At 44.1% G+C, this 24,842-nt stretch overlaps 1 protein-coding gene across 3 annotated transcripts in view; it reads right to left on the bottom strand.

Annotated features, from left to right (window-relative positions):
- The window catches only part of MYO5B (myosin VB), a 461,360-nt gene that overhangs the window by 94,547 nt on the left and 341,971 nt on the right, over nt 1-24,842 (bottom strand). For all 3 annotated transcript variants that reach the window (XM_077135491.1, XM_077135492.1, XM_077135490.1), the window contains exons 17-20: nt 18,398-18,484; nt 8,307-8,418; nt 2,725-2,936; nt 518-674 (exon numbers count right to left, since the gene is read on the bottom strand). In XM_077135491.1, coding sequence (XP_076991606.1) covers nt 518-674; nt 2,725-2,936; nt 8,307-8,418; nt 18,398-18,484 — 568 coding nt within the window. The remainder of the gene's footprint in view (nt 1-517; nt 675-2,724; nt 2,937-8,306; nt 8,419-18,397; nt 18,485-24,842) is intronic.

Below are 24,842 nucleotides of genomic sequence, written 5' to 3'. Positions count from 1 at the left end.
TTGTGGGGACTGTGCCCTGAACTTGGGAAATCTGGCCAAACTTCGTGTGGTGTCAGAACTGCATTGTGCTGAGTATTCTGGCTTCCCTGGAATAATGACAAAAGTAACAGACTTACACTAATGAGTGGGGTCCCTTCTCCTGATTTCACCTGGCTGGGATTTAAGTTCCTAATCATTATACCAAGAGGCTAGGCCAGAGGAGTCATGGCATCAGCTCTCCAGTCTGAAAGAACCCAAGACAAGTCATCAGGCTCTGCCATGGGCTCACTATACGCCCTCAGGCAGGTGACGCAGCTTTTCTGAGCCTCTGCCTACTGAGCTGTGCAAGGGTTGTAACAATAAGTACCTTTTCTACCTCCTGGGACTTTGGAAAGGAGTAAGATCAGAGATGTGAAAGCCGTTAGGCAAAAGTTAAGCACCATACAAATGCTCACAGTGATGGTCTCATTGCTGCTGCTTTAGTTTTGAAAACTGCAGGCTGGGAAGCCCTGGGGCCGGTACACTCCTGAGCACATACCTGGTGGTAGGTTCTCCGCATGAACATGCCCCGAGTGAAAGCCTGGATGACGACAGCGGCCCTGCGGACCCTCTGGTAGGTCAGGCGGGCCCTCCACATCCGGTACTGCTTCTGGAGCATCACGGCTGCCCTTGTCCTCCGCAGATGCGCGGCCAGCCTGTGAGCAAGAGAACGGGCAGCGTCAGGGAGAGCCCTAGCCAGGCTGACGACGAAGGCTCACCTCGGTGCCTTTCATGAATGCGGGTTTCCCTCTCCTGCTCCTGAGATGCCCCACAGGCCAAGCAAACCCTCATCGCTCTCACTGGCTGGCGGTGCCCTGGGCACTTGAAGTTCAGGCTCAGAAGAGCAGCAAGAGCTTTCTCCTTGTTGCCCAAAACACCTTTCCACGGACTTAAAATTCAAAGTAGGACCTCCTCTGTGATCTTGCCTGAGCCCTCCCATTGCAAGCTGGGCAGTCCTCAATGACATCTTCCTCGTCTTTACATTTCTGTTACATCTCTTGGACAGGCTTGGAGTTGTCGGGGGCTGCAATCATCCTTGCACCCTGCCACATCTAGGGTACGGCCTGGCACGTAGATGCATAGTAAGCATTGACGGAATGAATAAAAACTTCCCAGGCCCACACTGATCTCTCACCCTGTTTTCTCATTTCCCCAGCCATTTTGTCTGGGATGTTCTGAATGTGGGTATCTTCAGCCTGTTTCATTCTGGCATTTCTGATCCCCCAAATAAGGCAGACAATGGGTCTACCCTTTTTTTTTTTTTTTTTTTTAACCCTTCTTAAGGGCCTTCTTAGGTGCTGGGCTCATCACAAGTACCCAGGAAGAAATTGAGTAAGTTATGAGCTAGGCAGGACCTCAGAATTATCTAGTGCAGTCTGAGAGAAGGAGGTGGTCCATCCAGCCCCTGCACCACGCTGCCTGCTTGCTGAAAAGTACCTGCTTCCCTACTCTAGCTATCCAGAGATACTTTCTTCATATATAGGTCCTGCCTACCCACTAGAATAGAAATACCTGGCAGAGAGAATGCACATCGATGTTTTATATCCTCCCCCTCAGTGCACAGGACAGAGCGCTGTGCCCAGGGACACTCAGTGATGACTTGACTAGTTGGCACAGAAGGTCAGTAAATCTTTGGCATTGATATTACTGACAATCTTCTTATTTCTATTGTCCTAGTGGGTTCTCAACAGTTAGGAGATATAATTAATAACATTCAACATCTCTGGTTATGCCCGAACACCTCACAAAAAGCACATGAGGGCAAGCAGGAACAATCTTCTAATTTTGTAACACAGAGTATGCCTGCTCCGGGCTTGTAACTCAGGAGCCCTCTTATTTTTCATATTCAAGCAGAGATGACTGAGCAGCCACTTCTGAAATTTTGGCTTCCAAATGTATGACTTTACACCAATAACTGTCACTTCTCCAAGGAAATTCCTGTTCTGAGAGTTCCTGACCTGGAATCAAGGCTTGGTCTAAAATCCATAATGCAAAGGCCTGGGGATGGAATCTTCTTAGAGGCTGTGTCCTCCTACCCCAATTCAGAGAGACAGCCTATCCTGCTTTAGCATTTCCTCAACCCAGTGACATCAGCTAGGAATGGAAAGTGAAAACTAAAATAGTTTCTTCTGTGGTACTGGGCTGGGCAGAGGAGCTCTGACCCTACATTTAGTTGCTGGTGGTAAGACAAGTCACCCCCTCCTGGGACTGTCTCTGATCAGTAAACCGTGAAAGGGATCTCCTAGCACCTTTCTAGCTTTAATTCTCAAAAATTCCAAGGGATTTTGAAATTGGTGGCATAAACAGTGAGGGTGAATATAAGTCAAATGGATAAGAAATACTGAATTTCTTTTTCTAGAAGTTTTTTTTTTTATTATTTTACTTTGGGGATGTAGACACAGCAAGAAATGGTTGATCTGTGTCAAAACTAGCCAGTCCTAGGTTTGTGCTTGTCAGATGTGGGCAGACTGGGGCAACCAGTAGGCTTGGAAACTAGATCGACCCCCTGAGGTGAAAGAGGCATTAGGGAGATGGGTCCAGCTGTTGGGGAAAAAAGTAGAATGCAAACAGGGCTAACAGGAACTGCTCTAATTACAGCTGATAAGCTAACTGGTTTACAGAGGCAGCAAAGCACTGCCCCCCACCCCCCACTTCTGCTGCCCCTGAAGTGCATCAGGACCCCTACATGAGGGCAGCAAAGCTCACCTGCGGGCCAGGTGTCCTCGGCAGTACCTCTGCAGCGTTAAGGTAGCTCTCTTCAACCTCTGGTATTTCACCTTCTGCAGCCAGCCCCGAACAGTTTTCTGGATCATGATGGTAGCTGCTCGGAACTTGTCAGCTCGCAGCTTCTCCAGGTATGCTACCTGGCCGGCCCGGAAAAAGATCTTGGTGCGGCCAAACTGGAACTTATCAGGATCCTTTACAAGGCAGAAGTGCAGGTGGTTCAACACCAGTGGAGCCGTGAGGAAGCCTGCCCCCTCACCCCAGTTCACCCAATGCACAATTCCCTTCCCAAATTTCATGACACTCCTCCTCGTCAGGTGCATAATTGCTCTCAACATTCATTTAACAGATAGAGTCCCTACTAGAGAACAGGTGCTGAGCTAGGGGCTCAGGATACAGTAGCCAAAAATGATGTCTTCCCTCAAGGAACTGATATAGTGAGGGCCAACAGACAAAGAAAGACTCAATATTATAGAGAGTTTATGTAGATGATATTACAAAGAACACAGAACCAGAGGCTGGAGGTGGGATGGAGCTGTTTAAACAGGATGCTGAAGGGAGGCACCTCTGTGGAGGTGACATCTGAGCAAATACCGGAATGAAATGAAGGAGGCAGCCGTGGGAAAGTCTGGAGGAGGCGAGTTTCAGGAAAAAGGGAAGAGCAGATGCAAATACCCTGCGGTACCAATAAGCTGGGTGTGTTTGAGGAACAGGAGTCAGGAGGGCTCCAAACGGGAAAGATGAAGGCAGGCTGAGGCAGGGGCCCACCCCACAGCTTTACAGTCTGCCAACGAAGTCAGGATGGGGCGCCACCGGGGGCTTTGACCTAATCTGGTCTGTATTTTAAAAAAAGATTATCCTCAAATGGCCACACAGTTATGCATCATATCAGATTATAAATCATCCTCCAAAATAAATTATTTGGCTTGAGACCGACAATATATTGAGAATTTTTAAATATATATTCACTGTCTTAATTATATCTATTTAGGTTAAAGTTAGTTGCTCTTTTCCAAGCTCACCCTTGTAGGTAAAGAAAGATGATCCAGCAGCATGCTCATGGACAAGCCTGGGATAGAATACTTGGGTGGTAATACGTGGGTAACTGTGAACTCTTTGTAAATAAATTTCAGTCTAATTTTGCTCACTGGGATGACACATAATAAGAAAGGAAGTACTGAGTCAACGTCTCAGGAAAACACACAGACAGGATATGTTTCATGTTGGCAATGGAAATGGCTCTGGAAAAACGCTGGATCATCATTCTTCATGGAGTAAGCCCTACATGGTTTAAGGGAACCCCATTCTACACACCGGGGAACTGCACTGTTGTGGTTGAGCTGGGGACACAGCTGCTAGCTAGAGCGTCACCAAGTCTCCTCCTGGTTCTTGTTTGGCAAAAATGCTACATCTGTTTACTCAGAAGCATGTATCCAGTGGGCCCTCAGCATATGCTGAAAGGATCTGGGGCTGGATTGGGTTCTAGGAAGCTCTGAGGAACAGGAGGGCCTGCCTGGGGAGGTGGCTCTTCAGTGACAGGAGGGTCAGGAAGCAGAAGATGGGCAGCCCCACCCCCATGGTTAGGGGACCAGCCTGGCGCTTGGGCTTCAGCAGAGCCAGGGCTGGGAGTGCTAGAGTACATGTGGAAGAGGGTGGTCTGCTCTTTAAAGCCACCTATTTTTACATACCATGATCTCCCTGAAGGTCTCACCTGCTACCTCGCTGGCCTGATCCCTGCACTCTCCTTACCCCATGGATCTTGAGCAGTCCCTCTCTTACTCCAGATCCGCTTTCCTAACCCCTAGAACATACCAATCGAATGGAGATCATCTCTGATAACCTCAGACTCAGGGAGTGGAAAGGAATCTTAGCAATCCATTCTAAGCCACTTATTTTATTCTACAGATGATAAAACCAGAGCCTTGCATGAACGGTGAGGTGACTTTATCAAAGTCACACTGAAAATATCAAAGACTAGAACCAAAGATCTGAGACTTCCCAGGCCAGAGTCTCTTACCACGCCATGCCATGTCCCCTTTTGTAACACCGCCTCCTTTGCACATTTCTCACAAACACATTCCTTAGGCTCAGTGGCTTCCAAATAGATGCTCCTGCACCACCATGGGGAAGGATGGGCCTCTAAGATATGCTTCCCCACGTTGTCTTATAATCACACTAGTTTATTAACCGCCCTGGGGGGCATATGCATCATGCCCTTTTATAACCCTTGTACTGACCATTCCAGTTAGAACAAATAGAAGGAGCTTAATATATATTAACAGAGTTAAAGAATAAACAAATTTAGGTTAAAGATGATGAGACTTTCCCCAAATCCTTGCAACAGGAAATCCCACCTGAATCCACATATCTCCCCAAACCAGCTACAAGTGATTATTAAGCCCTCATTAAAGGCCTAATGAAGCATCCCCCAGCTTCCAGACTGTTACTCAATAAATGTGGCCTTTTAGTACCTATTGTCTGGCCTGCACCTCACCTTTCCTAGCACTTGTCTTCTAATCATTCTAAATGTACATAGTTCTAAAATGTACATAGTACTTGCTGGGGAAGGGGCAGTGTGCTGACACATACCCCTCCAGGCTAACACGTGGCTCTGCTGAATCACAGTTTCTAGCCAGGAAGTTCCAGGTCACTTAGCATGAGTTCTTGAAGCACTGGAATCCAGAAGATGTATCCCAAGAAAAAGGGGATAAAGGGAGAAAACACAAGGTCTCCATGGAAGTCCTGAAGCATGGATTCCTTATTCCATCTCCAGGAAGGATGGCAGGAGCCAGATGGGATTAATGGGCACTGCGGTTTAGATTGGGGGGGTTCTACATCAGCCCACCTGTGCAAACTTGGGCAATTTGCATCAACTTTCTGTGCCTTGGTTTCCACACCTGTAAAATGGGGATGATACTTGTATCTTATAAGGTAACTGAAGGGATGAGATGAGAAGAGGAATGTGAAGCAGTCAGAAAAGTGCCTAACTCTTACTGAGTGCTTCAACCCTTCATCTAGCTCATCACCCGTGCAGCCACCTACACAAACTCAAAGTTCCTATGACAACCAGCAATTGTGCTAGGAACAGAACCCCAGTAGGATCTTTGCCATTAGGTATTCACAGTCTGGTGGAATGACAAATAAGCCCTCAATTATATTACAGGGGGATAAACACAATAACAGCAGAGAGAAGTTGAATACTGCTGGCCCACTGAAGATGGAATAATTCCATCTGGGAGGCCAGAATAGCATTCAAAGAAAGCATTTTTGAGCCCACCTAGGAAGGAGAGTAGAACTTGGCCAGGCAGTTAAAAGAGGATAAAAGCATTTTGGGCAGAGAGAATGTAGATATTCATAAAGTTTTTCTTTAGGCAATTCATTTGTTCATTCATTCCACATGGTAGGCTCGGTGCTCAGAACTAAGGGGGAGGGGTCAGTGCAAGGACACAGTCCTCTGAAATCTCACTGTAAAATTAGCAAGTAAGGACACACACAGCTGAGACACAGGGCAGCATGCTGCGGGCTCTAAGAGTGGCACCAGGTGCTGGAGGCAAATGCTGAATTGGGGAAGCAGGAGGGCAGAGTCGGCATGTAATTTGGGTATTGAAAAGCAAGTGTGCAACTCTGATACCTGTATTTATAGATTTTTTTTCCTTCCTTGCTTTAATTTTAAGTTGGTTTATGAAACATAGTGTACAAACAGGCTTTACGATGATTACTTAGATTTTTTTTAAAAATATGCCTATGGATAAGCTAACTAAGAATCCATTTTAGGTGGTTAAGATTTCCGTATGTTAACTGTAAAAGTATTTGTATCTTCATATTTTTCTGAAATCGGGAAAATATTTAGTAACATAGGTCATTATTATGGCAATGCAGTTATTTGTAAGAACTTTCTACTAGATATTTTGAGAACTTCGCAGTTTTGACAGCTGATCAAATGGTATCTAAATCAATGTTTAATACTTAGAATTTAAGAACTTTGCTATCTGAATATGTAGATTTGTTTCCTTGTTGCCTTAATTTTAAATTGGTTTATGAAACTGTGCAAAAGCAGGCTTTACAATGACTATATGGATACTTTATTTAAATATGCTTATGGCTAAGCTAACTAAGATATCCATTGTTGATGGTTCTAAGTGTACTGTTTGTTTTCTAAAATTAAAAAGAAATTAACAACAGCAAAACACAAGTGTGCTCCTCGTCAGCAGAGAGAAGACAGCAGGCAAGGTCCAGGGGCCTGAGCACATCAAGGAGGCAGGCCCTGGCAATGGCACTTGGTCCGGAGCAGGGTCTGTCCTGTGTATGAAGCAAGGTTCTGCTGGTCAGCTTGTAGAAATCCAGGGAAGAAGAAAAGCAAGACTATGACCTCAGACAAAGAAAGAGGCTGCCTAGGGCAGTGGGCTACTTTTAGGCTTTGGTCGCACACCGCAAGGCTGGCTCCGGGTACCAACAAGGAGGAAGTCCCCTGCTTCCCCATGCTAACAGGAATCAGCTAACCCTGAACACAGATTTTCCCACTTGTGAGATGTGAGATACTAAGTTGTGGACACTGATAGATGCAGCACATCGAAAACTTCAACTAGCCAGAGTCCAACCGACAGCAACCCCAGATTAATCAGACTGCCAACTTCTACTGTCTATGCAAGAGAAAAGGGGCAAGGAAGGACAATATTGGAACTTCTTCTAAAAAGCTAACTTTAAAGCTGTGTGTACACCTAGCACAATATTCCACACTGCGTATAACTACAAGCTTGAGCAATTAAAATGATGCTCAGATGATTCACATTTACAAAATAAAATAGCACCTCAAATCCTGATGCACTGAGTTTTTCCAGGTAAACAGATTTCCCAAGAAAATATCTGAAAAATTAAAACTGACATAATTTTAACACTTTCTTACAGATCTTTAAAAATCTAGCTCAACCTTTTATTGAGAGTATTCAGTATTATATTCTGCTGTAATCCTCAAATCTTTTGGGAACTACTGAAATGTTTAAAGATTTGTCCTTCACAAAAACTCCCCATTGACTCTGCTTTTATAGTCCTTTGGTCGCAACTGTGAAGTGTGATTTCAGGTTGTTTCAGTAAAAACATGAATTCAATTGCCTTACATAAAACAATTATCCAGGTGAGGGCATGAGGCTGGCTATATAATGAGTAAAGACAGAACAAGTGCACCTGCCGCCCCCTCTGCTGACGTCCAGGAGCCCCGCAGGTGGCAGGGGCACTGAGCTAAGGAGCCCTCCGACTGTGTAGGAGCTCGAGTCCCCTAACCAGATACTTGGGATCTCAGCACGAGCCACAGTAAGCCACACAAATAATCTCATCTTCTATATGTGCTGAGATGAGAAAAAAGGCAAGTGAAGGGGCGTTTAGTTTTTTAAGTCACTGAGGTAGGTAAACTGAGTAGTATCTCTGAAATGGTTTGAACAGAAGGATGAAAAAGATCTGGTCAACAAAAAACACAGTCACCTGCCCCTCGCCTCCCCACCCCTCCCGCCCTGCCCTTGGGGCATTCTGGTGAGGCCTCTCATGGGGCCCAGGGCTGGTCAGCAGCTCACCTTGATGAGGCTTTCCAGGACAGACTTGCAGATGGCCCTCTTGTCGGTGTTGGCGAGCTCCCTCTTTCTGACGAGCACCCGGTACCGGTTGAAGAAGTCATGGTAGGCCCACCTGGAGGGAAAGCAGAAGCACCTCAGGAAGCAGTTCCAGCTTCTCAGCCGCGTGAAGGACTCTGGCGACCCCAATGGAGCCAATGCTTCCGGCACACAGTGGCTCTCACTGCGTCCCTGACATGTCCTCGGAGAATGTCAGCGTGTGGTTGACGCGTCACCACTGGAGGACCGAAGAAGAGGCTTTTTTCGGAGGCCCCTACTGGAAGAAGCAGCAGAGGCAGTGCAGTGACCTCTGTTGTAAACACAACGAGCTTCCCTCCTCTGCTGCTGAAGAAGTGGGGTCATTTCAGGGGAATAAAGCTTTGCTTTTAAATATTGCTTTTCTTACTGTAAGCATTTTTTAATTGAGAAAATTATATATTCAGAAACAAAAAGTGGCCACATCCTAATTTCTCCAGAGATATGTGCACCTTTTAGTAACACTTGCAAGCAACCAATTTTTCTCCCCAAAGTAGATTTTGCTTGTTTTTCTTCCTCTGATTAAAGTAACACATGCCTACTGTAAAGAAAACACCCACAAATTCACGTAAAGAAATTAAAGAGCATTTAGAATTATCCCACCACCTATTAAGTAAGTGCTGTTTTATAATATTTTAGAAGGGAGTCTTTAAGAGGGATTTACATTCATCTGTCGGCCTCTGTGGGCATCTCTACCTATACATGTGTATGAGCGATTTCTCTATAAGCAAATCCACCATCATCTAGGCAGTACCTGCTCCCCACCCCACCTTTTCAAAGCTGTCTCAATTTAAGCGCACATGTTCTCACACGCCCCACACTCCTCTGTTTTTAGGGAATGCTCACAACGGTATATCGAGACACAGCACAACCCCTACTTGAAGGAGACTGCATTTTTTAAAATGGAATTTATGAGATATTCCATACCATGAAATCACCCAATGTGTACAATCAATGGTTCATAGACAGACTTTGAGTTTTCAGTGTAAATTCCTCTGAAGGTAAATTCAGCCCAGTCCCATGTAATCTGTGCCCTCACTGGAGGTGTCTAAATGCATCTGACTATCCTCTGGTGACCCAGCCCCAACTCATTCCTTTAGGGAGCATCAGGAGAGCTATACACACCTGTCTTCAGGTGCACAGGCTGCTAGCATCGCTCATTAGGAAACTATTTAGGTGCTACCTGCAGAGCGAGTTGCTACTGCTTCCCAATACCTGTGGCCTTAATGAATGACTATCCAGCTACTCAAATAATTCATTCTAAGGTATTAATGTAGAGAAAACAGATTGGATCCTTCTTCCTAGAGCACATTTGCCTTTAAAGGGGGTCCTTTAGAGATTTTATCCAAAGAAATGAATATTGTAGGAATATATTTTGTGGACAGATGGAGAACACACTGTCCTTGGGAACTGTGTTCTTTCAGAGATCCTCTTTTTGCACTCCATCATCTCAAAACTCATCTTCAGGGTTCTGGAAGGTCTTTGCCTACCAGGTGGTTCTTCTTAGCTCCCTGGGATAAGTTGGGAAAGAGAGACTGAGCTCCCTGCCTTTCCCCCTCCCTGTTATTCCTTCATAAATGATTATATTAGTTTAGTGGAAGATTAACACACCTATGGGGCTCAGGGAAAGGATGGATAGAAGTGCAAATAAGGCAGCATTTCCCCCTCTTATTTTCTCTATGTGAAATGGCTGGCTAGAGACTGCTCCTTAAATTTTTCTTTTCTATAAATAACAGCTTTATTGAGCTATAATTCACATATCATAAAATTCACTTTTAAAAGTGTACAATTCAGTGGTTTTTAGTAGATTCGCAGAATTGTGCAACCATCGCCACTATCTAATTCCAGATCATTTTCATCACCCTAAAATAAACCCCTGTACCAATTAGCAATCACTTTTCATTTGTTCCTCCTCCCAGCTCCTGGCAACCAACTAATCTACTCTCCATCTCTCTATGCCCCCTACCTTTTAAATTGGTTCTTTCTGCCACAAATGCAGGGACAGAAGTGGAATGACAGTTTCTATTCTGCTCAGAACTCACCAGGTCTTTACAGGGCCTTGTAACACAGACTCAAGATCCATGTGGGTTCTCTGTAGGACGGAAGACAGAGGGTACTCAGAGGTCTCAAGCCCTGCATTTTATGGGCTGGGCAAGGGTTCCTCTTGCCATTTCCACTTCACTTACTCATTGAGCAGAAATCCTCCCCCACATTGCCCCCTGTGGAGTGACAGAACCCACTGACTCGCAGACTTTCAGTATCAGGAGGCTTTAAAAATGGAAACATCTAGGGCTACTTGCCCAGCTAAATGCTGCGCTAATTATTTCTAATCATGTACAATAAATGTCAAGAAAACCCAACAGTTGAAGGGCTCATACTGGAGGCCTGGGGAATAGAGTGTTAGAGTTGATAAGCTGCCAGTCAAATGCATGGTTTTCTTTTTCTTTTTTTTTTTTCTTCTTTTTTTGGGGAATGAGCAGGCTTTGGGAATCAAACCTGGGTCTTTGGCATGGCAGGCAAGAATTCTGCCACTGAGCCACCGTTGCACCACCCTACATTTTTTTTTTTTTTGATTCAAGTGAGAGGCTTTTAATAGATTTAGAATTGAAGAGCTCCATATTCAGTATTTATTTATCACTTAACACAACAACATTCAGAAAGCCTGACTAAAAGAAGCCAAACCAAAAACCAACCCACTTAGCATTAACACACACCTCTTACTTTTTTTTCTAGTAGAATTTTACTTTAAATATTGAAAAGAAAAAAAAAACCCTAATAGGTTAAAACAAGTCAAACACCCACTGTACACAGATAAAACCTTTACAAAGGTCAAGTGAAGTAATCCAGAGCTAAACTGAATTGTGCACATTTTCATTGTAGTCACCAGTCATATAAGACAACCAAAAGTCAATTATATACACACTAAGAAATGTGCCCCAAGAAGCATTAACCTTTGTTTTGTGCCGTCCTGAAGACTTGCACAATTTATTTCTCAGACATTTTTAATAGTGTGTGTTCTCTACCATGTGCTAATGCTTTGATACCATTCATATAGGATCACTTATCCTGAAGTCTTGCCACTTCTCTAAGAGAGGCTTTGATTCTGCTTTAGAAGTCTCATATAAATTATAATCTTTATCAAATATTAATATGGAGGTGGCAACATATACAGTCAAGTTACCTCTCTGTATATTTAGTAATTACTTTTTCGCACCAGAAAGCTTAGTCTGTCCTGCTTAATATTCAGTAGTACAAGTTTGAATAATCAGAACCTTGTCAAGACCTTAATATTTCAAAATTATTAACAAATACCTCTATGGGCAAGTCCATATTATTGAATTCTGACAAATTTACTATCATGAGGGAAAACAAGTGTAGCCAGCCATCTTAATGCTTTTCAATATAGAAAAGCCAAAAACTACATATGGTTTATCATACAGCAAATCCCATCTCTGTCCCCTGAAATTCCCCCAGTTTCCTTCGTGAGATGGGGATTTAAAAACAGACTTGAAGAGCACTTTACAGCAGCATTCGGCTTTCCTATGAAATACTCAGCATCTTAAATATCATATACACTCCTCTTCTTCTTTTAGTAAGCTAGACACTGGCTTCAGAGTTTATGGAGCTGGGCGGAAAATAACCCCTGCATGGAGGCCGGGCTCGGCACTGGGCAGCAGGGCAGCCGTGGGAGAATCCCAGCCCTGAGCTGCATCAGCCCCGTCTGGAAAGTGGAGAGAACACACGCACCCTGCCTACTTTTAGGAGCCAGTGAGTTCATGCATATGGACTGTCCTGAGAGCTATAAAGCTTCCCAAAGAACTGAGGTGCTCTCCTCTCTTCTGCCCAAGCCCCCTTTTCTCCTGGATGCTTCCTTGAACACACTTGGACCAAGGCAAGGGTGCACTGTGAAACTGAAGGGGGAGAACAGAAAGAGTGAGTTCCAGGATGAAGGCAAATCCCCCATGAGAAGAAAAAATATATATTGTCATTTTGTTAACAATGAGGGAGGGGGCGGGAGGGCACTCCTTGGGAGGTACCAAAAGGGGCACCTGCCCACGGTGCGACCCGGGCATAAGGGCTATAAAAGCATCTTTTACCTACAGACCCAGAATCAAATGGAGATTCCCTTTCCTGTGGACCTCTCACCTCTCAGAAATAAAACCCTCGCAGGAAAGAGAAAACTTCAGCAGAGTGGCTGTAATAAAAAAGATAGACAATAACAAGTGTTGACAAGAGTGTATAGAAATTGGAACTCTTGCACATTGCTGGTAAGAATGCAAAATAGTGCAGCTGCTGTGGAAAACAATTTCTTCAAAGAGTTAAACCCTGAATTACCTATGACCCAGCGATTTCATTCCACCCAAGAGAAAAGAGAATATACTTTCAGGCAAAAACTTCTGTCTGAATGATAACATCATTCATGATAGCCAAAAAGAGGAAACAGCCCAAATGCCCATGCATTGACAAATGGACAAAGAAAATTTGGTATATATCCATACAAGGAAATATTTTTCAGGCATAAAAAAGTGAAAGACTGATCTATGCTATACCATGGATGAACCTTGAAAACTTTATACTAAGTGAAAGAAGCTTGACGCAAAAAAAGCACTTATTGTATGATTCAATTAATATGAAATATCCAGAACAGGCAAATTCATAGAGACAAAATGGAGGCTAGTGAGTGGTGTGACGGTGGCTCAATGGCAGAATTCTTGCCTGCTGTGCCAGAGACCTAAGTTCGACTCCTGGAGCCTGCCCATGCGAAATAAATAAGCAAATAAATAAATAATAAAAGTAGGCTAGTGATTGTAGGGGCTAGACGAAGGTGGCTGCTAATGGGTATGGGATTTCTTTTTGGAGTGATGAAGACATTCTGGAACTAGTATGTGGTGAGGTTTTATGATTCTGTGAGTACACTAAACACCGCTGAACTGTATGCTTTAAAAGAGTGAGTTTATGGTTTGTGGATTATATGTCAATAAAAACAAAGAAAGAATGTGATAAACAAATGAGAAGTTTATGGGTGACTTTCATAAAGGAATGCATGAACATAGGATACATCACCATCATTGCAGCTCTGATAATCATGGAGGGCACCCAATGAAAAGGTTGCCAATTCTCAGTCTAGCACTCCTGTCACCACTAGTACCCTATGCTTGCCTTCCCCTTTATCCTGTACATAGGTCTTGGGCCTCCCAAGGGAATGAAGGTTCAGCCCCAGAGGTGGCCCCAGATCTGAAGGTTGCTAAGCTTTGCCGCAGAGGCATAGAAGCAATCCCTCTGCGATGGTGCCGAGCTGCAGCTGGGACATAAAGCAAGGACAGAGGAAAATCTAATCAGCCCTACACCACTTGGGATATGATCAAATGCTTGCAGCTTACCCAGTGGCCAGCACTTGCCTCTAGGAATGATTTTAAGAAGGTGCATTTAAAAACTATCAGGGAAATCTTGTCAAAATGCAGCTGCTTGAATTCTGATTTAAAAGGTCTGAGACAGGGTCCTGGTGTTTGAAACAGTTGAAGGTTTCCACGTGGCTACAAAGTGCAAGACAGCATGAAAATTACCGGGTTGGTCTCTAGTTCAAAGAAATGAGGATGGAGCTCAGGCAAAAAAAGCCAGAGCTATTCTCAAATAGAAAATAATTTCACCTCAAAATAAGTTTACCATTATTCTTTCTCCGCAGAATTTTTTAAGAGCAAGGCAATTCACTATGTGCGTTCAATCATGGTTGCACAGGAAGGTGACCAGGGAGACTTCTTAAGACTCCATCTAACCCACAATCCCACATTATTTATTCCATTCGGGGTTGGTGGGAGAGAGGTTGGAGAAGGGGTGGGAATCGTTTCAGAAAGCACGCCTCAGTTTTTCTGAAGTAAAGGAGAACTGCAGATTTATGAAGGATTTTTTTTAATACAAACATTGCACATTCGAGTACCCCCCCCCCTTACCCCCACCCCCATTGTTCTGGCTAAGCAGTTTTTGCTTGACAATTCCCACAAGACACAAAGCTGCGCTGAAGGCTTGAAGAGGACACAGATGACTGCACAGGCACAAGACATGCCAAGGGGGAAGCTGGAAACTGGGGGACCAGCTTCTCTTCCTGGACAGTAAATTTATCAAAGTGCTTTATGTACATTTTAAGGAACGCATTTCTTAACCACTGTTGAGAATTTCAAATTGAATGACACATTTTCATTTTAAATTAGACTCACAGCCATATTTCTTAGGTAGGATAAAAACAGACAGGTATAGAAGCCTGAGGGTAGGATAAGGAGGCACCAGAAAGCAGCTGTTGGTCTGCAGTCCTGGATTCATCCTCTCTGGCTCGCTGGGCTTCAGGAGCACTGGGCATGTATCAGTTTTGGAACAAGGGAAGGCTCGTCGCAGGGCATTGCTAGGATGGACGCAGGAACTCAACCCCCCAAAAAGCAATAAATTCCAAAGCACAGTACAACAATTAGTTGTGGGGACACATTTTCTTAACAGCCAAGGAAGAGATCATTTGGATGAGGCAAAAAGCACACCTGGCCTTCCAGCGTGCTAAGAACAGAGGAACAAGCAGGAGGCAGAGGAAATGGGCGGGCAGAGAAACCTCTTTTCTGATCACTGGACAGGATGAGCAAGTCACCATTGCTTAGATATTTGGACATCTTGCTGCCCCCTGGCTGGCAGTACCTCCAACTGCCTCCCCACCAATCCAAAACCTCACCCTCTGAGACCCAGCTCCAGTATCACCTCCTCTGTGGAGCCGCTGCTCCTCCCCCATTTGTTCTACAACCTTGCATCTAATTATGCGTTGTTCTCTAACTGCCCCATGCTTGAATACCTTTTCTCCTTTTAAACCATGAGCTCCCAGTGGGCAGGGACCATGACCTTCATCTCTAATTGTCTCCCAATACCTGGCATGAGGCTAGATGGTCAATACAGGATGAGACATGGAGTAAGAAGATAAACGGGAGAAAATGACAACATGAGGGCAAAATAACTTTCTCACTGTGCATAAAGCTCATGAGAAATCACAAAAGAATCCTTTCCTATCTTTCTTTCCTCTTCTACAGCTAAGATAATCTGACAGTGCAGCAGAAGGTCCAATAGGAATGACACTGTTACTCTGATTTCACAGTGGAGAGCAAGCTCCACTGGTCAATCAGAGGTGGCAGAGGAGATGTGCACCAACCTCTCTGTGAAGCATGGTCTGTAGTTAACCATGTGAGAGCCAGGACGTCTAGCCTTTCCTCGACGTTCTCCGAGAAACGAAATTCATACCCTGGCAAATCATGTTACTATTAAACAATTCCGTCTCTTGGAAAGTTCTCAGTGAAGTGGTAACTCCTTATCTACAGAGATGGGTCTCTAAGATAACTCCTGCCTTAGAAATGTCATTGTCACACACTCTTTCCTTGTTTCTCCTTCTCTGGCTTGTCATGGTACCAATGTTCACACTTCCTAGCTTGACAAGCCCACCATTAGCATCAACAATAAATTACATACAACATGAGGCACCTAGGGGTTCTCTGCCTGCCTGCGGACCTTGCCTGCTCTATCCAGCACAGCCAGAAGGACTTGCAAACCCGAGTTCTTTCAAAGGGTCCCTAAATGTCTTAACATAGGGACATCGTAGCTTGTTTGCTTCAAAGACTAATATATATTTTACACTGACCTTTTCAATTACTTCAAAATTTTGGGAATTTCAGAAAGGGGTTTCACAAAAACCAAACTAGAAATTTATGGCATAGACATGTCCTAACCAGATAATCATACCTACAGAGCTGCAGCTTCTTGCTCATCTGTGGATATTTGTTAGGATTAATATTTTTAAATATTAACATATTAATATTTTACTAAATGATAAAGTGCCTGCCACCATGCTGAAAATGTTAGATGCAATATCTCATTCCTCACCACGATCTATGAAGTATTAGCATTATATTAAATGGAAAGGAAACTCAGGCTCAGAGAGATTAATTTACTTGCCTGAGGTCATCCAGCCAAGAAGTATTGGGAGCAGAGGCTGGAATGTAGGCCCGATTCCAAAGCTCAAGCACTTGATCACCAGGCATTTTTGGCTCTAGTCCGGGCCCCTGTTCTGCAGTGTGGACTCTTATTTATAAGCTGGAAAGAACAGGGAGCAGTTCTACACTCGGTCTGAGGACTGGGCCCAGCCCCAGAAGGCTCATAGGAGCCCACCCCACTTCTCTAATGCTCCAATAAACCTTTGTTTAGATGACAAAGTGTCACTGATATGAACAGGAAGATGCTTGGGCAGCAATATAGCAAGGGACAGGGGAAGATGTGGTCCTAGTTACAACTCAACCTCCAATCTGCTGGTGACCTTCAGCAGCTCACTTCCCTCTCTGGGTCTAACTTATAAAAATGCATTTTACATGGTTGACATAGTCATACCCATAATACAAAACAAATACACTTCATGACATAATACGTTTCTCCAACAGAACTTGTATTTTGTATTTTCCATCCTAAGTTATTTCATTAAAAAAACAATTTATTGTTCACAACCCATTAAATTGATTTCTTGACCCATTAATGGATTGCAATGTATACCAAAATCATACCAACACAGGGAGAAACACTGGATTAAAGACGGTGGTTTTCAAAACCTTCTTCTGCTCCTTTTTTTAGGCAGCAGAAAACATTTTGGTAGGTGACACCTCTCGTGGCATCCAGCAGAAAGAAGAGTTAGGAGCAGGAGTGTGACCTGGCTGTCCGTGGAACACAATCTGAAAACTAGTGGCTTAGCAACTCCCTAAGGTCCCCTTCTAGTTCTTAGGTTGAACAAAACTGTATGTAATCTGAACCCTGTACTTGGGGCAGATACCAAAAGGCTACCGAACTGGTGTGTCTACAGGTGTCTGAATTCAAAACTAAACTTCCTTGCCCATGGCCTGAGCTCCATCCTTCCAGGCAAAAGGCCAACACAGAAGACTGCAGCATAGACAGGGAAGAGAGGCAAAGTTTCCACTTGCAGAGGACAAGCTTAGCCCATTCCATTAAGGCAGATTGTTAGCTAGCCATGTTTAGACCTTAAGGTAAAAAAATGAGAATGGGCTCCAGGACACTCCCTCCTTTTCTCCCAGGGAGAGAATAAGAAAAGAGTAACTGTCTTCACCCTAGCTAGTGCTGATCTTCCTAAACAAGACTGAACTTGTTGGGCTTTGAAAAGCTGCCAGGATGCTGCAGATTACTGACAGCTCTTGTACTCTTCAGGGCAAATGCAGGTTCCTAATTCCATCAGCAACTTCCTTCCCAGGCCTAACATTTGGGAACTGTTTGTGGTGAAGTTGTTCATGGGTAATTAACCACTGCATATGAAATGATTCCTCAGCTGCAGTAGGAAACGCCAGGTGGAGGGATGGCAGGCAGGAGGGAGGCCTGTGCTGCACTCCTGGCTGCTGGCTACCCCCGTCTCCTGATGCACACAGGGTTTCTTAGAACAGAAGCTCCATGTGGGAAACACCACAGGCTCTGAACTGCTGCATTACTCAGCTCCAAACAATGGCAGAAGATCCTTGGCCTGCAGAACACAGGTAGGCAGGATAACTGCACAAGAGCCAGTGGGAGCACCACACATCCGTCACCCATTAGAGGCGAGGGTCCAGAGGGGGACCACAGACTTGGTATAGATTCAGAAAACTGGAGTTGTTTTTTTTTTTTGGCTTAACCACAATGTGAATCAATTAGAGCTTTTTGTGTTTTTTAACTCAAAGAAATTTTGTTTTCCACTGTAGATTTATTTAATTAAATATTAAAAGGTAAAGGGGCAAAGTGGTTACTGAGAGAAGGAGAAATTTTCTCTGCAACGCATTGCCCAGGCCAACGTGAAATTCACAAAGCTTCCCAAGAAGATGTTCACTGACTCCCATACATTTCAGGCCAAACTGAAATTGTTATTTTCATCATAACCTTACTTAAGGCATCACTGTTCAGGGTATCTTTTGGAGGATCTGTTTCTGGCTGTACCTGAGGGTTCCAAGGGGAGACGTGTCTGGGGGGCACAATACCTGGAGGGGTAGCCGGCTGCACTGATACGAATCGTCTCCAACACTCCACAGGCTCTGAGCTGCTGCACTGCTCTCTTTGGATCAAAACTGCACAAACAAACAAACAAAATTAAAGATACCCACCAGACAAGTGAGGAGTTGCTATGTTAGCAAATAAGAAGCATCTCTTCCTGCAGCATATGAAGGACTTGCTGCTCCTGAGTTACCCAGATCACCACAAGCTCAAGGTCCAGGGTTCAGGGCAGACTAAAAGGCACTGCTTGGTGGGCACGAGACACATTTCAGCATCTCTTGTTCTGTGCTTGAGACTTTTGTGCACAAAATTCTTGCCTCTATTTTGCCTATGTATTCTGTCTGCTCTCCAATACTTACTTCTGCCTCCTCCCCAGAGCCATCCCTGCTTATCTCTTCCACATGGACATCTGTATTAACTCAATATCCAAAACATATGCATTTAGCTCAAACATTTATTTTAGCTTAGTGATTAAAAGGATTATTTTCTGGGCCAGGCACCCCAGGGTTTGAACTTGCAACATGACCACTTGCCAGCTGTGCATGTCATTTGGAGCAAGTATCTGAGCGTCTTTGAACCTCAGTATCCTCACCTATAAAATGCAGATGATAACGACACCCATTTTGAAGGGTTAGTGTGAAGATTAATTGTAATAACCCATGAAAGCAGAACAGTGTCTGGCATAAGATAAAAGTACAAATAATGTTACCTGAGAGCTGGTCATTTATAGATAAGGAACTTCATCTTTATGCCTGAATTTACATGAGCTACATCTTCAACTACTCATGTGCCTCACAGCTCTAAGCTTAGCCCTGAAACACAGTATTTATTCAACACATATATGAGTATGAAGCTATAGAATAAAAAGTCACACAGGGTCTTTGCTAAGAATATCCATGCTTGAAAAGGAGATGAAAACTATATACAAGAAAGTATATTGCAAGGTAGTACGTACTAAACTTGGAAAAGGTGCCAAAAGAAACCAGAAGGGAAAGACGTCATGGTTGGCTAGGGTAATCGGGGAGTCTTCATTGAGAAAGAATCAGGCTGAACTAGAATTCGTATTTATAATCTGCTGGAATCAGATAGTGAGAAAGGATGAAGAACAGATGCTCCCTTTCCTTTTGTCTTCAGCTCAACTAAGGTCAAGGGTCAAACATCATTTGCTCCTTCAACTCCAGGAAGTAGAAGGGTAGGGATGAAGACCCACCAGGCTAACTCATAGCTATGTATCCTGAAGATTAACACTGGATTCTGCACAAGCTTTGCTGGTCTTTTGGATAAACTAGTATGGGAGCTTCATTAGCAACAGGAGATTCAACAATCCAGTGGACAATCTCTTGCCATGCTCGTCTCTCATTCTCTCTGACAACCCAGGCCATTAAGGATTCTGGAATTCTGCAGGGCAGATCTGGGCTGGGGTCTACCACCCTTGGATTTACACCTCTCCTCCAGAGATTCTTTCTCTGTTCTCCCATCTCTGTACATGACCCCTCAAACCCTGTTCTATGTTGCTCACTGATGCCAAGTGCCACATAGGCTAGGGACTTAGAAGCTCACTGAGGTAGACAGTGCTAGCCCATGTCTAGGATTGCCTGGGCTTGGGGCAATTGAGAATGGAGAAACAGTGGGCCTTTTCCACATGACTGAAGACTGCAAGCTGCCCCACCTTAGCTCCCCAGCCATATTCTACATTCCACGTCAGCCTGGATTTCCATATCCAGGGAGACAGCTACATTCTCTTCTAGGCCTGTGCTCACCCCTTCCTCTGCCTGCCCAAATCCCACCTTCTTTTAACACCCAGCTTCTCCAGAGACTGTTCCTGGATTCTCCAGCCCCTTAGCCTCAGAACACCAGAGTGCTTAATTCCACATGCTCCTGAATTGATTTCATATTTTTAATTAGAGTGAAAGTTCCTTAATGAGAGGGTCTTACAAAACAGAAGGAAACACATGACCGAGACCCTACTGTGTGCTGGCCGTCTCACATAGGTAGTTTTTCTGTGCTCTCCACAGGATGTAGCCCAGTTCAGAAATCAAAGAAGGAACTTAATCATATGGGGTGATAAGGATTTATGGATCCACCCAATTAATTTACAGAAACTTCTTAGGACATACAGGTTGCTTGTGACCTCAAGTGACCCTAAGGAGGTCTTTGGGGCATAGGCTCTACTCTTCTCCCCCTAAAGCGGTAAGCTGGACCCTGGGTTGTGAATACAAAGAGGACATACTGATGCTTTGGAAAAGACTTTGAGTGGAGTGAGGGCCTCAGACACAACAGCTGTGTTTTTCAGGCCGACTATCAGCTTCTTCCCTTTGTTCAGCCCAGAGGATCAGATTCAAACCCCTGTGCACAGTTGGGGCAGGCAGCAACACAGCAAGCATCTATGACCCTTAATCTCATATGGGTGCTTCCTCCAGGACCCTCCTCCTATTCCTTAGGGCTCTGGTACTCTTATGCCATGTCATATGGCCATTGGGCATTCTAGCTCTGCACTAGCCCATCTTTTTGGCCCAATAGCTTGCTGAGTATATATCTCTCCCCTACCCCCCCACCCTCAAGGCAGCATGGCGTAAGTTCTCTGAGAGCTGGGGGGTGCATTAAATTTTCACTTGGAGTCATCACACACCAGGCCTACTGCAGGTTCCATGGAAGGCACCTGTCAAATTATTTTTGAACTTTAAAATTTCACCTTGCTTCAACACAATCACTTCCTTCCTCACATATACTCTTTCCTCCTGAGATGACATCATCTTCCCCTGGTTTGAGAAAAGGAACAAGATTAAGGTGGAGAGATTTTGGTCTGGCTTTAGCTTTGCCACTGATAACCAGTGTCACCTTGGGCAAGGTAATCTCTGACTCATTTTCCTCCTTTGCTACATGAAAGCTGAGAATACCTGCCAACTATTCAACATCAGTTTGTTGCAATGATCAAGTGATGCAACAGAGAGGAATGCCATTAGAAAAAACTAAAAGTCCCTCCACAAACAGGAGATATTAGCTTATCTTTCCCTCTTCGCACATTCCCAGGGCGGGGGAGGGGGCATGCAAAACTGGCTTTTAAATCTTATCTCCCCAATAAAGAAAACTCTTTCATATGCATCCCTCAATCTGTTTCCCTGCATTCCTTATAAAGGGACCAGGAATGAAAAATCAGCCCTTCCGCCTTCTAAATTTTGAAGGGCCATGATGAGGACAATCAACAAAAAACTCTGGATTGAAAAATCACTAAAGGTATTTAGGATCAAACTAGTGCAACTAAGGCTTACATTTTCCCCATCCAATAAAATGTGCAGGCTATGCAGAGCCAGGAGTTTGCTGGTACACAGTGAGAATCCTATGGTGTTAGAACTAGGCTCCACCTCTGCAGACCCATACCATATTATTAATTTTCCCACAGCTACATACTCCTTTCTCACTTCTTCAGACAGTGCAACCTCTCACAGTTGTACTTTAAGACTGCGACACTCTTGGTATTGCCTACTTCTGAGAGTGGTGGGTTGCTCTTCAAGGAACATGGCCAGGTCCTCCTTGTTGGATGTGAGGTTATTACACTCATCCCGGGGCCATCTCCTCCAGGGACACTCAATTACTCTTGCCTCCATGATCCTGCAGAACTTTCACAGGTCCACTGACAGTCACTTCTGTCATGTCATTGTCAGTGATTTGTGACATCCTTAAGGATGAAGCATGTCTTGTCACCCTACCTGTCTTAGTCCAGCACCTAGTAAATAAGTATGCTAGACGTTCTTGATAAAAGAAGAAACAGAGGGAACAGGGCTTTTATATATGAGATGATATCAAAGCATTTTGTATAGGACAGTGATATTCAACCAGGAGTGATTTTACCCCCCAGAGACCATTTGGCAGCATTTGAAGACATTTTTAGTTGTCATGGTGAGGAGATGCTCCTGTCATCGAGTGTGTAGACACTAGTGATGCACAGACACCCAAAACAAGGAATGATCCAGCCCAAGATGTCAAGAGATCTGAGGGTAAGAAACCCTGGGGTGGGGGATGGAGAGAGGGATACATCAATTTCTTTTAGGATGTTACATTTTAATCATACATTTTTATACATTTCACAACTTATTTCCACCCATTATCTCTTAGGATTCAATCATCAGAATAATTCTTTTTAATCACAATTAAAAGTAAAGAATGAGACACAAAGAGTAATAGAACAGCTTGTGACCTATCAGCTGACAGGTAGTGGAGCCTGAACTAGAATCCAGGTTTTCTGACTTGGTTCAGTATTCTTCCCACACTCCTTCTTATTGGAAGGAAGATAGGGAACAATTTTGGTCCTGAAAGCAAAGGAGGATACTTAAAAATGGGGTATTGGGATTAGAAAGCCCTCTGCAAGTCCCCACTTTGTCTCTCCTTTGAGAGAGGAGGCCCAGAAGAGTCTCTGCTGCATGGCAGGTACCAGGACCTGAGGCATGAACTGCCCAAGGTCACAGCTAGCTGGTGGTAGAAGAGGTACCCAGCCTTCCTCTCTCTTCTCATGGGCCCTGGCCTCCTTCCTTCTGCCCTTCACACATAATTTACATCTTTCACACATACTGCTCTTTTAACAGCCTCTTTTCTTTTGGAATCAGCCAGTAAATAGATGCCACGTGGGTGGAATTCCTAAGCATGTATCGGAAACTTGGAGGAAGGGAAAAGAGTGAACAATCAGCATGGTTCAAAGAAGGCTGACACAGTATTGTCTCCCCAACCTCTCTAGTACAAGGCCCATCTGCATGGATTTCAAGTTTATAAAATGATGAGAATTGCAGAAGGCAGCTCAGATATTCAACCCGAGTCAGAGTTGCCAAAAAGAATTATCTAACTGAAAGAAATTATGCTAGGTCCAGGAATCAGAAAGGAACTAAAAAAGGAAGTCAGAAAGACAAGAAGAACGTGATTTAAAATTGAAAATAAACCTCTCCTAAGAATTTTTTTTTTTTTTGCATGGGCAGCCACAGGGAATTGAACCAGGTCTCCGGCATGGCAGGTAAGATTTCTGCCTGCTGAGCCACTGTTGCACTGCCCCTAAGTATCTTACTATACTCTTGAGGCTGCGTATAAATCCCCAACTTTCCACCAATGATGTGTACCACAATGCCAAGCCATTCAAACTCATTCACCCATTGGTCCAGTCTGTGTGCCCGTGAATCCACTTGGTCTACCCACTGAACTGAATATCTACCCTTCTACCCTTTGCATCTGTCAGCTCATTCATTCAAGAAGCATGTACTGTTATCTGCCACACACCATGCATTATGCTTGAAGACTGAGCTAGGAACTGAGAACACAAAGATAAAAAAGAAGCTCAGGGTCAAGGAGAGGAGACAGATGAGAAATCAACTATAGGAAAGTATGACAAATGCTAAAACAGAGATGTGCATGAGGCGAGAGATCCCAGAGGGGCATCCAGAGAGACAACCAGTTCTTGAGGTATGTGCTGGTTTGAAAGGATGTATGTACCCTAGAAAAGCCATGTTTTACTCCTAATCCCATTTTGTAAAAGCACCTGTTTCTTCTAATCCCTGTTCAGTACTGTATGTTTGAAACTGTAATTAGATCATCTTCCTGGAGATGTGACTCAATCCAGAGTGGTTGTTAAGTTGGAATAGGTAGAGATCTATCTCTACCTATTCAGGTGGGTCGTGATTAGTTTACTGGAATCCCATAAAAGAAGAAACATTCTGGAGAATGAAGGAGATTCTGAGAGAGCAGAATGACATAGCCATGAGAAGCGGAGAGTTCACCAGACTTTGGAGATGAAGAAGGAAACGCCTCCTGGGGTGCTTCATGAAACAGGAAGCCAGGAGAGAATGCTAGCAGATGACAACTGTGTTTGCCATGTGCCTTTCCAGATGAGAGAGAAACCCTGACCATGTTCGCCACGTGCCTTCTCACTTGAGAGAGAGAAACCCTGAACTTCATTGGCCTTCTTGAACCAAGGTATCTTTCCCTGGATGCCTTAGATTGGACATTTACATAGATTTGTTTTAATTGGGACATTTTCTCAGCTGTAGAACTGCAAATTAGAAACTTATTAAATTCCCCTTTTAAAAAGCCATTCCATTTCTGGTATATTGCATTCCAGCAGCTAGCAAACTAGAACAAGGTAGGTGGTGAAGGGGACAGGGCATTCTGGCTAGAGAGAATAACATGTAAAGGTCCAGAGTAATGGAAGAAGAGGCTGTGGAAATAAGTGGGAGGCCATATTTAAGGCAATATTCCAGGCAAGAAATAAAAAGAATTTGAAACAAAGTGGCAGCAAGAACAGAGGAGGGAGACCTATGCAATAAATCTTCAAGTAGACTCCATGGACTTGGGCTATGATATGAGAAGGAATGAAGAAGAAAGAATTAAGGATTATGCTGCCAAGTATGATAGCTACTCGCTACCTATAGTGATCTGACTTAATTAAAACAAAAT

The sequence above is a fragment of the Tamandua tetradactyla genome, chromosome 18, assembly GCF_023851605.1.
Source record: "Tamandua tetradactyla isolate mTamTet1 chromosome 18, mTamTet1.pri, whole genome shotgun sequence".
In the NCBI taxonomy this organism is placed as follows: Eukaryota; Metazoa; Chordata; class Mammalia; order Pilosa; family Myrmecophagidae; genus Tamandua; species Tamandua tetradactyla.
The sequence above is the reverse complement of the archived record's forward strand: the minus strand, read 5'-3'. Positions and strand labels throughout refer to the sequence as shown.